Source organism: Eublepharis macularius, chromosome 18, assembly GCF_028583425.1.
Source record: "Eublepharis macularius isolate TG4126 chromosome 18, MPM_Emac_v1.0, whole genome shotgun sequence".
NCBI classification, from domain to species: domain Eukaryota; kingdom Metazoa; phylum Chordata; class Lepidosauria; order Squamata; family Eublepharidae; genus Eublepharis; species Eublepharis macularius.
Window position 1 is genome coordinate 1,399,110 of NC_072807.1, and position 18,310 is coordinate 1,417,419.

General features: G+C 48.2%; 1 protein-coding gene across 1 annotated transcript in view; it reads left to right on the plus strand.

The window, feature by feature from the left end:
* The window catches only part of LOC129345401 (rap1 GTPase-activating protein 1-like), a 55,610-nt gene that overhangs the window by 10,826 nt on the left and 26,474 nt on the right, over positions 1-18,310 (plus strand). The window contains exons 7-14 of the mRNA XM_055002531.1: positions 2,273-2,326; positions 2,414-2,497; positions 3,934-4,034; positions 5,674-5,803; positions 6,065-6,220; positions 8,953-9,024; positions 15,726-15,812; positions 17,847-17,981. Of these exons, the coding sequence (XP_054858506.1) occupies positions 2,273-2,326; positions 2,414-2,497; positions 3,934-4,034; positions 5,674-5,803; positions 6,065-6,220; positions 8,953-9,024; positions 15,726-15,812; positions 17,847-17,981 (819 nt within the window). The remainder of the gene's footprint in view (positions 1-2,272; positions 2,327-2,413; positions 2,498-3,933; positions 4,035-5,673; positions 5,804-6,064; positions 6,221-8,952; positions 9,025-15,725; positions 15,813-17,846; positions 17,982-18,310) is intronic.

Sequence of the window (18,310 nt, forward strand, 5' to 3'; positions counted from 1 at the left end):
CCCAGGTCACGTGACCACATGAGGTTGCCTTGTACTTAATCAGACCCTTGACCCATCAGGTGGTCTCAGAGTGGCAGCTGCTCTCCCGCATTTCAGTCGGAGGTCTTTCACGTCTCCTACTATCCTTTTAACTGGAGGTGCTGGGGATCGAACCTGGGGGCTTCTGCATGCGAAGTAAAGGCTCCGCCCCAGAGCCACTCCCCAGATTGCCAGTTTGAAGGTCAGCATCTGTTTGGAAGTCTTCAGAATAAACATTTATGAACATGGGTGGTTAACAATATTGAGAAGGGTTCAATCAGTCTTAAGACAGGGATACATAAAAAGCTGGGGTGACAGCCATTTGGACATGGTCAAATATAATCGATATAGTCAAGAGTGCCTTTGCATGAATGGCTGCCAGCCTTCCTTTTAAACTGCATGATTAAAAAAAAAATTAACCTGCCTTTCTCACTAGGACTCAAGGCACATTACCCAGTATAAAGCATGCAGTCAAGCAGCGTGATAGTATGAGACGTTGAATAAACAGTGCAATAGAACTAGAATGACAAAAATTAGAAATAACACAAAAACACATCAAAGGTGATATCTCGAACAATGCAAAGACTGGGATTACAGAATTAGAACACAATGCCGTGAGAGCAGCTATCAACAGCAAGATTTGGCAGCCTTTTCTCTCCAGGCCTGCAGGGGGAGTCGAAGTCGCCCGCTTCCCTGATCTAGGGACGGTATCCTGTGCTCGGCGGTTCTCTGTGGGGAGCTTCTGTCCTTGCTCTTCTCAGCTAAGCCGCAGGGTTCACCTTCTTCTGCTGGGCGTAGGGCTGTGACTGCGTCCTCTTGTAAGCTGGACTCCTGTTCTGAAATGCCTGCAAAGGCCCACAGGCTGCTGGCACGGTTCATAAATGCCCAGGAGTGGCATGCCACCCAGCCAGCGCCTCATGGACAAAAATGGAGACACGTGCCTAACAGCTCAGCTCTCTCACCAAAGACCACTGCCTGCCTGAACACACACCTTTCCCTGGTTACTCATTGCTGAAGTCTGTTCTCTGCAAATTATACTAATTTACTCCCAATGGCTTGTCCTGCACTGGTTTAAAAGGCAAGAGAGTGTTTATTCTTTGTGTTAAATATATACTAGAACAACATAATTGTCCCATAATATGTTACTAGGAGTTCAGTGTATACCAGGGCAGCTGCATCATGAGAAGGGGCAGGGGGCGTTTGGTGCTTCAGGTTCATTGGTGTGTTTTGAGACAGGCACATGCAAGGAGGTCTCCGTCCCACCCATTCTGATACTGGAAGATTTTAGGGAGGGAACTTACTCCAGCACGCAAAACGTTTTAACAAGTCACTGCCACTCCTGAGGCAAACAGGACACAGAAAATGGGAGCAGCTCTTGACAAATAGGCCAGTTTGGTGTGGATGGAGCCAGGAACTTTGGGGAGGGAGGGGAGTCTGCTGATCTAGAGTAATTAACAGTTCTCTACGTCACCATTTTAACAAATTAATGTTTTAAATATGTGACCAATATCCTAATGATCCGTTGACCCTTTTTTTCCCCCTTGACCAGCCAAATGTCAACCTTAAATGCACCTGGGTATCTTCTATATGGAAACTGAAAGAAATTGTGTTGCGCTGTAAAACTAGTCGACCATTGTCAATGTTGCACGTTTCTTCCTTGCTGCCTCCCCCCCCCCCCGCGCTCTTTATAGACTCATGGGGTTGGAAGGGACCTCCAGAGTCATCTAGCCCAACCCCTGCACAATGCAGGAAATTCACAGCTACCTCCCCCACAACAACTACCCCCCCCCGATAATCTTTGTTAGTCAGGGTCTGAGTAGAGGGAGAGGATTTGTTTGCTATTAATAAGCGAGAGAGTTCAAGCAAGCCTTTCCAGATCATGCATTCATCTAATTCCAGCTGCTTAAACCTAGCTGATAAATTGTTATAAAGTCCAAGCACAATTGTAAGTCACCCATATCTTGTGTCATACAAGTCACCCAATCAGATTGTTTTAAAGTTAATACTGAATTTTGAAACCCACCTTAAGAATGTTTAAACCCTTGAATTCCAAGCTACAAAAAGAATAACGTGGAAAATAAGAGCAAACTTTTAGAAGTAAATGCAAGGCTATTCAGTTTGAATTTGCAAAGGATGAATATTGTATATTAATTATTGAAGCAGCTCTTACATTTCTTTTTTGCGCGAGTAGCAGTTTCTGTAAAATCGCGTCAGTGCAGTGAGAATGCTAACCTCTCCTTTTCTCCACCTGCAGTTGCTCTGCGAAGATGTGAATGTCGACCGTTTCTTCCCAGTGTTGTACCCCAAGGTAGGCCTACCATTCCTTTATACATATCATTTTGTCTCCCTGGGGCAGCTGCCTGCTATCATTCTGCCTCTTTCCTCCACCTCCTAGGCTTCCCAGCTCATTGTTGCCTTTGATGAACATGTCATCAGCAATAACTTCAAGTTTGGGGTTATCTACCAGAAACTTGGACAGGTAAAAAGACTTGTCACATTCAGTGCTCCAGCCAAAAACCAGGTAACCAACACCTGGGGAACTGAGATGAGAATTTCTCTCTCTCCTCTTCTCAGCTCAGTTTTCCTCTTTCTCTGTAGCTTAATTCTTTCTTTCTTTCTCTTTCTAACTACCATCACCCCTTTTCAACAAATTCTCTCTGCTTCTTCCTCATTTCCTTTGCCTCCAATACTTGGAAATGGTAGCAATTGGGACAAGCAGGTGTGTGACTAAGGAGGAGGCCCTGAGCTGCTTTTGTGGTTCACTGGCATCCAGATACCCCTCAGATGCCCGGGGCTCTCACCTGTTCGTTCCCTTAATTCAACAGGTAGGGCTGCGGCTTAATAGAAGAATGCCTGTTTTTCATGTAAAATCAAAAAGAGTCCAGCAGCACCTTTAAGACTAACCAACTTTATTGTAGCATAAGCTTTCGAGAATCAGTTCTCTTCGTTAGATGCATCTGATGAAGAGAACTGATTCTCGAAAGCTTATGCTACAATAAAATTGGTTAGTCTTAAAGGTGCTACTGGACTCTTTTTGATTTTGCTACTACAGACTAACACGGCTAACTCCTCTGGATCTATTTTTCATGTAGGATGTCCCAGGGTCGATCCCTGAGGTCTCCAGTTCAAAGCTCTAAAGCAGCAGGTGATACAGGGGGCCTTTCTCTGCTTGAGACCCTGGGAAGCCACAGTCAGACCCCACAGACATGGCTGAGCTTGAAGGGCCAGACTTGGCATGAGGCAGCTTCATGTGCACACCTGCACGTAAGGGGGCTGGGTGGTGGACGTGCTGCAGCAGGGGAACTGGGCTGGTAATCCATGCGGGTAACTGTGTGGCCACAAAATGAAGCAGGGGTCCAGTGGCCAATGTGGTGTGGTGGTGAGAGTGCTGGACTAGGATCAGAGGGACCCAGGCTTGAATCCCCGTTCTGCCACAGAGCTTGCTGGGTGACCTTGCTCCATTTCTCAGCTCGCGGTTGTTGTAGGGATAAAATGGAGGAAGGGAGAATGCTTTTGTAAGCCCCATTGGGAGATGAAAGCAAGATGCAACAATAATAATTTTAGAGCATGTTTTGTTAGCCTCCCTTAGGCCAATATTGTCACTCATACCCCTTGGAATTAAAAATATTTGTCCTTTGTTTTGGTGTGTAAGCAGACTCCACAAATAATTTTTTTTTTAAATTACATGAACAAAAGGTCCAGAACAATCACACAGGCATTACTTCCAGGACATTGACTGCTGCTCCGTATTAAAGCTGCTGAGTTGGAGATGTGTAGGGGCTCTTTCTTACTTTTAGAAAGTTTAAAACACACAAGGAATAAAGAGTCTTCCTCCCTCTTAGCTCCCAGGGCAGAGTCAGGAGCTTGAATGCAAAAGGGCCATCTTCCTATTTCCTAACCCCTCTCCATTTCCAGACCACAGAGGAAGAGGTTTTCAGTAATACAGAGGAGAGTCTCAGCTTCTTAGAGTTTTTGGATCTTCTTGGAGACAGGATCCAGCTTCAGGCTTTCCGTGGGTGAGTACAATGGCTTTTAAAAAATCTTCTGCTGCCAAATCATCTCTATTGGATTGTTCTAGGAAAGTCTCTGGCAATGAGCGCTTGAGTTGGCACAGTGACTTAGAACAGGCTTTGCCCAGAGTCCGGCAGTCTGCAGGCCCATTTGGGGAATGGCTGGGAACTGGGAAGTATGGAAACAAAGGGACAGGGAGCCCAAAGGAAAAGGGGCTGAAGGAGAGTGCCGAGCAGGCAATGAACTGAGCAAGGGAAAAACAAGGGAGATGTTGTGGGGAAGGGGGCTTGGGAAAAGTGGCCGAGGAGGAAGGGAGGAGAAACCAGTGTAAGAAGAGCGAGACCTGCTACAAGAGACGCCTGACACAGGTTGGACACTTGTCAGCTTCCCTCAAGTTTTGATGGGAAATGCAGGCATCCTGGTATTGCAGCTGTAATGGAGAGCCAAGCTGTAAAACCAGGACGCCCACATTTCCCATCAAAACTTGAGGGAAGCTGACAAGTGTCCAACCTGTGTCAGGCGTCACTTATAGCTTGGCTCTCATCAGAGTCAGAGAGAGAATGTGTGTCAGGGATTTGTTTATCCTTGCTTTGTCTCTGTGCTGTTTGCTCTCCATTGATGTGTAGAATGTAGTCTCAGGGACTTCCTCTTTTTTACAACCAATCTTTCTCTCTTTGTCACACACTCTCTCTCTCTCTCTGAAGAAAGGAGCTCTGACTCATGAAATGTTACACTCTGGAAATCTTGTTGGTCTTTAAGGTGCCACTGGACTCTAATCCTGCTCCCTCTCACTCAGTCACTCTTTGCCTTCTTGCCAGCGTGGGTGCAGAGCATACGGCCCTGACATTTCCTGGCATCCATAGACTAGATAGCTAGATAGAAATCTGTATCTTCCCTTTCCTGTCCTGGACGGAGTTCCTTCTCTTTCTCAAGCTTAACCAGGGCTCTGAGTGTATGTTCGTTTTTCTCGCCATGCCCAACCTGCAGTGCGGGCTCCCAGGCCCCACGTTTCACTGCATACTTTGCAGCTCTGCTGAAGGCAGATGGAGATCTCTGAAGAGGGAGCTTTGAAGTACCTTGGCAGGCCTGAACCCTGAGCTGCCTTTCTGCTTGCATTAGGCCCTTCTGCTCATGGAAGGAGAGGAGGACAATTTTTTCTGATTCCCCCCTATCACTGCAGCCCCCATTTTGACCCCCATCATATTGCAAGGGGGGGGGGTCCACTGACACACAGGAGAACGCTTTGGGAGGGGGAGCTTAGATAAGTGCAGAGGGGAGGCAGAAAACTTAACCATTTATGAAGCCAGTTTCCTCCTCCCACTGCAGACCTCTGACTCCCCCTTTCCTGGGGACCCCCAGAAACAGAATTTGGGGGGGGCATTTGGGGGGGCAGTGGGAGGGCGAGGGGAGGAATTCCCACTCTGTTGACAGAAATCCCTTCTGTTAGAGGTTTACCACAGTATCTAGGTCTTTGCTATAGGCCCCTGTTAGGACTGAATTTTTTTTCACTGGAAGGGAAGGAGCATAGAATTGATTTTCTTCCCAAATTTCAAAATAGTGTTTTCATGGCTCAACCTTTCCTTTCTCTCCTTTCGTCTTCCACCTTCTGCCTTCCTTGTCATGCATGGGGACTGATCTTCTTAGCTTCCGAGGTGGCTTGGATGTTACAAGAGGTCAGACAGGAACTGAGTCCATCTACACAAATTTCCGGGGCAAGGAGATCATGTTCCATGTCTCTACGAAATTGCCCTTTACTGAAGGAGATGCCCAGCAGGTACCTTGGGGAGGGGCAGGATTATGGAGAACGGGGAGCTCAGAATGGTGGATACGCTTTCCGTACAGCGGTGGCAGCCCTTGAGGTGCTGCCCAGAGATTCCTGAGTGGATTGGAAAGAAGAGGCAGTCAGCTGATTCGGTGGGTGATCGAACAGCAGCTTGGGAAGGGTTTGGGTTTTAAACTCTGCGCAATTGAATCACTTTTGAGCTGGGAGTTTGCAGTTTGGAAGGGTAACCCTCTCTCGTTCTCTTGTTTCCAGCTTCAGCGGAAGCGCCACATTGGGAATGATATTGTGGCCATTGTTTTCCAAGACGAAAATACGCCCTTTGTCCCCGACATGATTGCATCCAACTTCCTGCATGCTTACGTCGTGGTGCAGCTCCATCACAGCCCCCTTGGGGAGACTCTCTACAAGGTGGGGATCCATAGACAGCCTGGGCAGCTTTGGCTTTCCTTTCATACGGTTGTGTTGATTGCATGGTGAGTGGCCCGCCTGGGGATACCCTGGCTGAGCAGCTGTAGCCAGCATTTTCAGTGGTGGTTCTCTGCCTAGCTGGTCCTCTTTACTCCCTGCAGGAGGGGGCCAGGATGGAATTCTTTTCTGCCTCTTAGTCTCAGCAAGATATGTAGAAATGATGCTGTAGCCCTTGGCCCCTTTCACACTGAGTCTTTTAATCATTTCAGTACCTGTTTCACATCCCATGTTTGCAGGGGTTTCACACTTGCAAGGTAGTCACGGGACACAACGCCGTTCTTTGTCCGGGGCATCCCTGGTTTTTCTTTCTGCAGACATATTGTGATTTAATTTTGAAGCAGCTGCCAAGTCGTGACTGGCCCGATTAATGCCAGTGTGAACACTTTTGCTTCTCTTCTCTCCTCTCTCGTTTTCCTAGTTCATTGATTGGTCACTGAGGATCTAACCACACCCACCCTCAACAGCACCCCAGACACTTTTTCTGCAAAGGACAGTACCATGTCAGCGTTTGGTGGCGGTGCATCGAAGCGTCCCCTGCCCAGGCCAGGCCGACTGGCTGGCAGTGGGGAGCCGGGCACCCACCTGGTCTGACCCGAGCGGGAAAAGCAGAGTGCATAGCGGGAGGGAGGTGGACAGGGCTGGGGTCCTGGGGTGCACCTGTGCACGCTCGCCCTCTGTGCCCCGGCAACTCTGTCCAGCTGCCTCTTGCCTTTGCCAAATCCCATGAGTTTGTGAACCGGTGTAATCTGCGGCCCCAGAGCAAAGGAGGCTGGGAGGCTGGGAGTGAGCAAGGGGCCCGGGTTCTCGCCCTCCAGCCAGGCCTCCACTCAGCCCCTCCTCTCTTCTGGCTCCCATCCTTGCGCCCCCCCCTTCATCCTGCTGCCGTGGCTTCCTCTCCCTTTTAAGCATCACATTGGAGCTGTTTGCTTCTCTGCACCCCTATTTCCTTTTCCCTGAGCTAATTAGTCTGTGTGGATCTAATAACACCCATCCTTGTTAGCACCCTAACCGCTGATTAGGACATTTTAATTCGTTTTTATGAAGGACAGTAACATTGCAGCATTGTGAATATATGCGCAATTACATAAAGTAATGTTAAACATAAGCATGGGCATTTAGCACTTCTTGTAATGTAGGGTTGAGTGAGAGCACAGAACCTCCAGAACAACAATGCAAACAATGCCAGTTTTTTTAAAAAAATTAATCAATAGATAAGAACTTGCAACACTCTTACGTTACTGCTGTGTGGGGGGAAAGGTGCCACGGAAATTCGTCACCAGTAGATATGCTTTCTGGCTCTGCAAAGAACCAGTTCTTTGATCGTTTGAACATTTGGACACATTTCCCTTTTGATTGTTAATGCTCAATAAAAATGATAATGATGGCCTTTAAAAATGGTGTTCCAACAAGCATGGGGAGCCTACATTTTCTCCACAAAAAAACCCCACATCACCGTACTGCACCCATTCAGAGTTCACGTGGTTGCATGAGACCAATGTGGTGGCCTGAAAATTTGCAGGGTGGGGATAATCAGTTCTCAACATCCCTCGACACTACTTTCAAACGTGAAAAAGGCGCACAGAGATGCAGTATTGATGTGCTTAGGGAGGGGTGGGGTGTCTTAGTCTAACAAAGTGGTAACGTCGCAACGTTACAACGCATGTGCAAACTTTTTTTTAAAAAAGTGACATGAATTCCTAAGCCCACAAAGCCCACGACTGAACCAGGGTTTTAAATTAGGTATGAAATGAAAAACAGAACGACAAATTGAAACTGTTGTAGACAGTGTGAAATGAGCGGGTGCCAAGCCAAAGCCATTGCAATTGTGGCAAATGCTCAGAAATAGCACTTTAAACCATGAGTGTGGAAGGGCCCTTGGCTGCCCTCCTGTGCATTTTGCTGAGAAGGAGGTGATGTATGGTATGGTACCCATCTCAGTGAATGCTACGTGAGTCTGTATTGGTGCAAATACAAAATGGGCCCCAGTGTTCAGCCTGGATAACCACAGCGGTGGTGTCTCTTGCTGGTTCCCCTTGGGTCCAGCACTGCAGGGAATCGCGCAGGGGATTAAAAGCAGCCTGGCTGCACACAGGCATGTATGTTCAACTTCAGAACTATTTAAACATCCAGTGGGACGCTAAGGGTGCAGATGTGAGTTGTGCATTTCTCTAGTGTAGAAAAACGTGCCGTCATTTCCAGAGGATTTCCTGAGAAGAGAGCCGATTTCTCGGTGCTAGAGAAATGCAGCTGACCTGATCGGTTTGGAATATAGCAAAGAGTTGTCTCCAGAATTTCCTAGTGAATGTAACTGGGGAACTGAGCTAGTGGCGCAAGAGCAAGAAAACTTGGAGAAGGAGAAGCTGCCAGGTTGGGGTGGAATAGCCGGCCGCTCTGGGTCCTAGATGGTGGCTCAACACACTTTAATGAGGTTTTGTTTTGGGGGGTTTTCCTGTAAAAGTTGCTTGTGGAATGGGAAGCAAAAGAAAAGCAAATCCTCCATAATGCCAGGTTTATATCTCCCGTGTCTTGGAAGCCGTGGGCTTTGTGGTTTGTTCCACAGCTGGCCATTTCGTCCAGCTGCAGGCGATTGTGTTGGCTTCAGACCCTGCCGTGATCCAAGTTCTTTCTATCACCACTCCTGAGTCACTTTCTCATTTTATGTTTTCCTGCAGGTTTCTGTTACAGCCCGTGATGATGTCCCTTTCTTTGGACCCCCTCTCCCAAATCCAGCCATATTCAAAAAGGTTTGTGTGTGTGTGAGAGAGAGGTATTCTGGTAGTGTTTACCAGGTTCCAGTGAACTGATCTGCGTTGTAATCTAGGCCTGGAAAAAATGGTTCATTGTCGGTCTTCTTGTGCACATGGGATTGCGCTCCGGCAGACCTGCCAAATGGAGGAGTTTACAGCTTTTTCTCCTCCAAGAGAGGGCGCTCTCCTCCCAGAGCAGTTGTGCAGCGATTTGTGTACCACCTGACCCTCAGTTCCTCCTTTGCCACCGACTGGTTAGGATCATCAATAAGAGCTTTTCTATTCGTGAGCTTCGTTGTCACTGATTCCGTTCTGCAGAGAGACAGAAGGAGACAGTAAGCAAAGTCTCTAACTTGCTCATGGCTGATAAAGCCCAGTTCAAAAAACACCCAGTGTGCAATAAAAATGACGAGGACTGATGGGTACTCACTCTGCCTCATTTGCCTGGGGGAAAGCCACCATGTGAACTCCTGCAAGCACTGCCAGGTTTTCATCCCCAAGGCCAGAGCCAAATAAGCTACTAGACGTAAGGCTGTACTGTGGGAGAGGGCATTATTGGCAATGACCAGCTCCAACAGCAAGGAACTCTCGCAGAGCTCAATGAATGTGCGGATCTGACCTCAAAGCTGACCTTGAGGCCAACTGCTGCAGCGGCTTCAGATCCGACAAACTCCCCTCGAATCTGGCAGAGGTTCTCCTCAAGAGACCCACTGGAACCGTCCAGGAGAGATCATTCTTCGACTCCACCACCTTCTGATCTATCAGCGGATCGGTCGAGATCCTCAGAGTTGAGAGAGGCTGCGTGCGGCGCCTCAGAACCTCCTAGGAAGAAGTCGAGACACACATCAAAGTCAAGACACGTCGAAAAAGAGGGAAAGTCCTAAACAGAGGCCAGTTATTGGCTTCAAAATAGGAACAGCGGAGGAGGTTGAAACCCCCCCAGAGGCCCTCGCCACACTCAAAGCACATTTACTCGTCTGAGGAAGGTCAAATTGTGCAACCCCATCCAGAGCCAAAGCATCCAAGGGTTTGTAGAACGGTTATCAGGAGTGCTGCCTGTGTGGATGTCCTTCCTGGCACCGACAAGAGAGGCCTCCAACATCAGGCACTGGTTGGGGAGATGTGTGTCACGTGGAGTCAGTCGGGTCTGAGTATGGGGCTCTGGGGCCCCAATGCCTGCCTCGCTCGACACCCAAATCTGCCATGGCATTCCATCTGCCAGAGTCCAAGCCAGAGCCATTCATGGAAAGGAGCCCCAGCGTTACTTCCATCTCCAACCCCTTGCCCGATGAAACTGTTGGGCACAGGGAGTCTGCTTCTCCCGTGGACGATTTCTGCCTCTGTGTGGAACAAATGCTGAGGATGGCAAAATCTTTAGATATCGACATGAACCAGACCCAAGGAAAAGATATTGCAGCACTTATACTCTGGCAACCCAAACCACATTGCCTTCCCCATGATTGGAGGGCTTCTGGATATGATGACTACTTTGGTTCCACCTGCCCCTAAAAAGGCTGAGGGACCATATAAGGCAGAGGAGGACAGTTGCTCTTTCCTCCTCACCTGCCCACCGCCCTTCTTACTAGTTACTGAGGGAATGCAAGCAAGGCAAAGGCGAGGGCCGCACTCGGTGCCTGCTGATAAAGGGGGCAAAAAGACGGACGTGCTGAGTAGGAAGGCGGATGCTTTATAAGCCTTAAACACCACAATAGCAAATTACACCATTATTCTGGGAGCCTACCAAATATTTCTACGGAATCAAATGGCTGCTTACAATGAGCCCACAATAACCCACAAAGATCAGAGAGCACTTGCGAAAGTTATCCAAGAGGAGGAAATCCGACTTTCAACGTAGCAAATTAACAATGGCCAGAATGTGGCGGATTCCTCAACTAGAGTGCTGGCATCAGCAATAGCACCGAAGAGGAGGACCTACCCTTGGAGGGGCAGACTTTGTTTTCTGCTAAAACCCCCGACTACCTTCCACAGAAACGGAAGACTCATCAGACAGCCAGATCATCCGGTGCTCTTCCCTCTTAGCAATTCAGCCGAGACCGTTTAGCAGGCGGCAGCAGCGCTAGAAAGGAAGGCAGGATCAATGCCAGGCTTGCCACCAGCATCTTCAGAGTCAGCTGACTAATCAGGGGCGATACCAGAGACGAAAACCCCACAGGAGCAGTGGCAAGGGAACCCGGCGTCTGGCTCCCAAGATGTGCTGCAGAGTCAGAAGCAATTCTGACTAGGCTGTGGTGCCGTTGGTGATTTTTGGAGATACCCTCGCAGACTCAGTACATTTGCAAATGAGAGATATTTGGGTGTTGGAAGTAGTTCTGAGCGGTTATAAAATTGAGTTTTCCTAGTAAGGCAATGCACTCATCACCACAAGTGGTGGTGGAGTTGCAAGCCCGGATGGGGAAAGGAGCAATACAAGAAGTACCAGGATCAAAATCTAGACTAGGATTCTACTCAAAAATTTTCCTAGTAGATAAAGAGGATGGGGAATGCAGCAGACCCATCTTAGACTGGAGAGATTGAAATAAGTCTATCAGGATGCGCAAGTTAAGGATGGTAACCCTTCCCTTGATTCTACTTACTACCCCCTGATTCTTGGTTTGCTGTCCTTAATCTAAAGGACGCTACCTGTTGTTATATTGTGACGTAATCCACTCTGAGCCTTCTCTGCAGGGAGAGCAGAATATAAATATAATAAAATCAATCAATCAACCAATTAATCCAGAGGAGTTAGTTGTGTTAGTCTGTAGTAGCAAAATAGATAAAAGTCCAGTAGCACCTTTAAGACTAACCAACTTTACTGTAGCATGCTATTCAATCAATTAATTAATTCTTGTGATTTCCATTGGGAGATAAGATCTACTAATACAAAATCTTGCCCTTTGGTTTGGCAACAGCTCCCAGAATATTCAATAAATATGTGGCAACTGTGGTGGCATTTCTTAGAACACAAGAGTGTTCTATTTACCCTTATATAGATGATTGGCTAATCACTGCACATTCTAGAGAGGCCCTTCAAACTCATATTAGTTTCCAACAGCACTGCAGACAAACAAAGCAAACTGGGTTCTCCCACTCACGAATGTTCAATCCTGGATCGGTATTACAGCCGATCTTCCAGTGGCAGGGATTTCCAGACATAGACCTCTTCTCAGCGAGGGAAAACAGTAAGTCTCCCATGTTCTGCTGCAGAGGGGGGCAGGACACAGCCTCCCTGGGGGATGCCTTCCAGGCCAGGTGGTCAGGACAACAGTTTTATGCATGCCTACCTATCCCACTGATATTGCATGTGATGGGAAAAATACAAGCAGAACAGACCATGTGTATTGGAATAGTACCTTTCTGGCCGCAGCAGCCGTTGTTTCAGTGACTGCTGGGGATGGTCAAAGGTCTGCTTCCCATGGTCTCCTGTCTTACAATGGAATCAAGTACCATGACCAGTTCCCAGACTGAATCTGGCAGTATGACTAATTCTTCAGTACACAACCTGTCTGATGAGGTGGCGGAAGTCATACTCAGTGCTAGGAAGCTTAACACAAGATTATCTTATACTAGAAAATTGTCTAGGGTTGAGACTTGGGTGGAAGCTAGAGATGGGCACGAACCAGAATACAAACCAAAAAAACCCATGAACCAGCCCGGTTCGTGGGTCATGAACCAGTGGTTTGTGGAAGCTCATTTCCACAAACTTCCACGGAACTGGTCTACTGGTTCCGTTTGGTTCGTATTAAAGGAAAATGCCCCTTTCCCTGCTGCTGCAAAGTGACGGGGGGGATCCCCCCATCGCCGCCTGCCAGCTGATAGTTTAAAGGGACCTGCCACTTGCATGCAGCAGGGCCCTTTAAATGGCCCAAACCCCAGCCCCCCAACCCCAGCCCTACTCTTACGTTGTCTCGCAGCTCCAGTGTTCTCCACGGCCATGGTGTCCTCCCGCTCCTGCGAGGGGCGGGAAGGCCGTTTTTGGCCTCCTCCACCGCTCTGCGGGCGCGCACAGTGGCAGAGGAGGCTGAAAACAGCCTTCCCACCCCTCGGGGGAGGAGGCCGCGGGCCCGCAGGGCGGCGAAGAACAGTGGAGCCGTAAGACAAGGTAAGTGTGGGGCTGGGGTGGGTGGTGGGTAGGGCTGGGGGCTGGGTTGAGGGGGTCTGAGGCTGGGGTTTGTGGGGTTTGGGCCGTTTAAAGGGCCCTGCCGCTTGCAAGCGGCAGGAAAGGTCCCTTTAAACGATCAAATGCTCTTTTCCCTGCCGCTGCTAAGCAGCCGGAAAGGGGAATTTAAACTCCACAAACCACGAACCACAAACTGGTTCGCGAACTTGCCCCGGTTCATGGGAGTTTGTGGTTCCTGGTTCATGGAAACCCCACGAACTGCATGGTTCAGGTTTTTTGTGGTTCGTGCCCATGTCTAGTGGGAGCTAAAGGAATTAATCTTTATACCTGTGCCCTGACTGCAGTATTAAGATACTTTGCGAGTTTGAAAAAGGAAGCTTTATCCGACTCCTCTGTTAAAGTCCACATGACAGCTATTTCAGCCTTCCACTTCCCAATAGATGGGAAAACTGTATTTTCACATTAAATGTCTAAACTGTTCCTGAGGGGACTGAGTAACATGTTTCCACCAATCACTCGGGTTGTGCCACAGTGGTCCTAGCTAAAATGATGAAGAAGCCATTTGAATGTCCTTTGAGGATGGTGTCTTACAAGGAGCTTTCTTAGTGGAAATTACATCAGCCGGGAGAGTGAGCGAGCAAGCGACTCTGAGGATGGACCAGCCATTCCTTAAAATACATCCAGAGAAAGTAGTTCGCAGACCAAGTCTTGCGTTTCATCCTAAAGTGGTTTCTAAATTCTGCGTGACACGAGAGAGAGTGTGCTACCAGTGTTCTTCCCGTCACCTGCTTTGGAGGCAGAAAGAGCACTTCGTACACTGGATGTGAGAAGGGCTGTTTTGTTCTGCTTAGATCATACAGCCCGATTTAGAACAGATACCCAACTGTTCACTTGCTGTGCAGAACCTAAAAAAGGGAAGAGGGCATCTTCAGAAACCATTGCAAGATGGGTGATATAGGCCATCAAGTTCTGTTATGAAAACACTGACGCGCCTTGTCCGTTGGAGATCCATGCCCATGCCACCAAGTCTCAAGTGACATCGACAGCACTTCTGAAAGGTGTTCTGTTACACGAGATCGGCAAAGCCACAACATGGGCATCGGCCGGGAAGCATTATGCCCTGGATGTATTCCACAGGAAAGAAGCAGCAGTGGGTTGAGCAGTTTTGCAATTGTTGTTCCAGTGAAGAGTCAGCCCTCCTCCTGGTAAGTGGCTTGCTAAACTCCCAGTGTGGAATGTCACAAGAAGATCGACAATGACCCCAGAGTTGCACTTACTTGTAACTGTTGTTCTTTGGGGTCTTCTGTGCAGGCACACACCCCCTCCCTCCTGCCTCGCTGTATACTCGTCACTTCTCACGTTGGAAAGTTGGGCAGCAAAGAAGAAGCTGAGGGTCAGGGGGTGTGCTCCGCCAGAGCATGAGCGTTTTCACTGGGAAATCGCTGCACAGGCCCTCTGGCAGGAGAACGCCCTCTCCTAGAGGAGGAAGAGCCGCAAAACACTCCCGTTGGCGGGCCTGCACATGCTCAGTCCCACAGGTGCCTGCACAGAAGACCTCAGTGAACAACAGTGACGTGGTGCCCCTGGGTGCCGAAAAATTTAGTGCTGGCCTTACAACCGGAACGTTTTGTTCATGTTGTGCATTTGCTCATAGGTAGTTGTGTCCTGTTCCTGCTGCCACAGTTGTTGCCACTTTGAAACTTGCACAGGTGCCTAAATTCCACTTGGTGCGACTCACAGTCTTAAATTATTCCACATCCTTCATCCAGGTAACCTTCTGCTAGGGACCAATCTGCACATGGAGAAAGATCACGTGGGGATTGCATGTGAAGAATGGCGTGTGTGAATGTCTTGCTATACGGAAGCACTCCTTGCCTGTAGAAAGCTAGCTGATGTAGAAGAAAAGTAGCTCTCTTCTTGATATCCAGTGTGTATACGTGCGAGGATTCTGTTGAAGGAGGCGGAGGAGGGCGTTGCGATTCCATGGCTGTGAACTGGAACTCCACCTGGCCCTCTCCGCCGAAACTCTGGAACCTGCAGAGACTGGCTGGTCTCCTTCTGCTGCCCTCTTCCACCAGCAGCAGAAGACTTTTTTGTTGCATCTGATGTTCCCAAATTGATCCCTCTTTCCCGACTTGTGCATTTACAGTGGCTTAGGGCCAAGCCACAAGTGACGAATGACACTTGAGACTCATGTGTACCCCTCCCTGTTCACTCGAGCTCCACTTGCCCTCCACTCGATCACGTGATCGCGTGGAGGGCAAGTGAACAGGGAGGGATACACGTGAGTCTGCTCACTTGCCGTTCAAGTGTCATTCGTCACCTGTGGCTTGGCCCTTCGCTCTAATGGGAATGGATGGTTATGAACATGCAGGTTTACTATAAAAGACCACTCATTGGGTGAAGAGGGAAATATGTTCCTATGCAGAATGTATGCATTTGGTTTGCAAAAGAGCATATCCATGACTCCATTCTGGCACCAAAGGAGCTTCTGGATATTACTGAGCGATTCTGAAAATAGGTTTCTTAGGACCATCCAAACTATAAATGAGTGTTTTTCTCCTCTTCCTCCTCTCTGCAGGGCACAGAATTCCGTGAATTTCTCTTGGCAAAACTTATCAACGCAGAGCACAGTTGCTTCCATGCTGAGAAATTTGCTAAGCTAGAGGTGTTTGTTTTTTAAATTAAATTTGCATCTGTATTTATGTCTCTTGGGTTCTGTATGGGAGCCTGGAAATAATCTTGGAAAGAAATGGTGGAATATAAAATGCAGGAGGAATAAATCATTTTATGTAGAACTATCTAGAGCTCTTGAGTAACAGACTTTGGGGTTGGATCCAGTGGAACATTTCTGCAGAGGAAGTGTGTGATTTCTGCTGATTTCCTCCCTCCTGCTACAGAACGTTGATTCCCCACTCTTTGATGTCTGGGGGGTTGGATCCCCTGTCCCCCAAGAGAAACATTTACGTTTGCAGCAGCGGCATAGGAGAGGCAAGGAAGTCATTCTTTGGTGATGGAAATATTTTCCAGTCTTCCACCTGTAGAAATTTTCTGCTGGATCCAACCTTTTCAGCAGTTCCTACTGATGCATATGGTAGTTTTAAACTTTAAATTGATGAAAGCTGGAATGGATTATAAGCACTAAGTACTTTTGTTTCTTAAAGCACATTGCGAAGTAGCAGGAACTGAGGTAGGATTGGTTATTTGCGATCTGCTCTGTTTGTCTTCCTTGCCAATCACCAGCGTGTTCTTTGCAGTGTTTGGTGGAAGGCAGGCAAAGCAGACCTCCTTAGCCAGGGAGGGAAGGTTCAGCTCCCACATGCACACACTCACACGCTCACTGTTTTAGGATAACGTTGACAACACAGAAGACTTAGCATACAACAAATACAGAACAAAATTCTTATTCGACGTTTTCAGGTCCTATTCTTGCAACAACAAAAAACCACAACAGCCCTATATGGTTGCTAACAGCCTGGAGGAAAATGTCCTGTCCCTTTACTAGAAGCTTAATATATGGAAATGAGCAGTGGAAGCTTTTTATTGTACGGAGGTTTAAAAGGTGGGCGGGGGCAGGGGGGGCTTGCTATTCTTAGTAAGTGCAGATCCACATGTTTAAAAGATCTTGGAGCTGCCATGTGATGTGTAATTTACTTCTTCGTGCTCTCACTGCTTCATGTGGATGGGTTTTGCTCTTGATCTGAATCAGGCCTGCAAATGCCTGGCGACTGAGAGTTACAAGTATGGAATTTCCAGAGCACATTTGACTGTGGCAGCCATTGTGTGGGAGAGGAACACACATTAGGACTTTGTAACATGTAAATCCACCTTAGATTTGCTCAAGCACGGGGCCAGTTAACTCAGTCAAGAAATCATGTTTTTCTTAAATTGTAGAGAAGAGCCTCTATGTCTTAATGTTTCCCCCGCCTGTATTTTAAAAAACCATCAGCATACATGCAGAAATAGCATGTAAGGAGCGGGATTCGATAAAATCTTCTTCCAGGCATGCTAGTTTTTGTTATAAGAACATAAAAACCTAAGAACATAAGAGAAGCCATGTTGGATCAGGCCAATGGCCCATCCAGTCCAACACTCTGTGTCACACAGTGGCCAAAAACCAGGTGTCCTCAGGAGGTCTGCCAGTGGGGAAGGGACACTAGAAGCCCTCCCACTGATTGCCCCCCCCCCGCCAAACACCAAGAGTACAGAGCATCACTGCCCCAGACAGAGAGTGCCATCTATGCCTTGTGGCTAATAGCCACTGATGGACCTCTGCTCCATATGTTTATCCAATCCCCTCTTGAAGCTGTCTGTGCTTGAAGCTGCCACCACCTCCTGAGGCAGTGAATTCCATATGTTAATCACTCTTTGGGTGAAGAAGTACTTCCTTTTATCCATTCTAACCCAACTGCTCAGCAATTTCATTGAGTGCCCACAAGTTCTTGTATTATCAGAAAGGGAGAAAAATACTTCTTTCTTTGCCTTCTCTATCCCATGTGTGATGGGCAAGGACTTCTTTGTTTGAAGGAGTAGTTAAAACAAACATGCAGTCCCCCTTCCCCCACCATCCCCTGTGGCTGAAAAGCTTTACTGAGTAATTCTAGTTGTCGTTCTCATTGTTGTGTCCATTACTTTTGTCTGTGCCTTTCTCTGCCCCTGCTTGCATGTTTTGACACGCATGCGCTTTCCCTTTCTGGTGCAGGAGCGCACCCGCAGCGCCCTTCTGGAGAGCCTGTTCGAGGAGCTGCAGGTCCGCAGCCGCAGCATGATGGGCTGGGCCTCTGGGGAAGACGACAAAATGGAGAATGGAGGTGGTGGATTCTTTGAGAACTTCAAGGTGAGAGGAGAAGGCATTCAGATCCCCCTCTTCCAGTGTAAATATGGGCTGCTTTCACATAGGGCTGAGTAACGCACTTGCAGTGCACTAGAGCAAGCATTTCTGCCTTGAGCCGAGAGGACAGTATCCAACAATGTGTGAAAGCAGCTCTTATGTTAGGGCTGCAAAGCCCCCGTTGGGTGCAGGAATCCCCTGCTGCTCCAGGGGGAGGGGGGTTAAAAAACCTGCCAGCATTACAATAAACTGCCAGGGTGGGGCGCGGAGTGAAATTAGTGGACTCGAGGGGGTGGGGCGGGGAGGGAGACAGTTCCAGAACGTGAGAGAAGTTC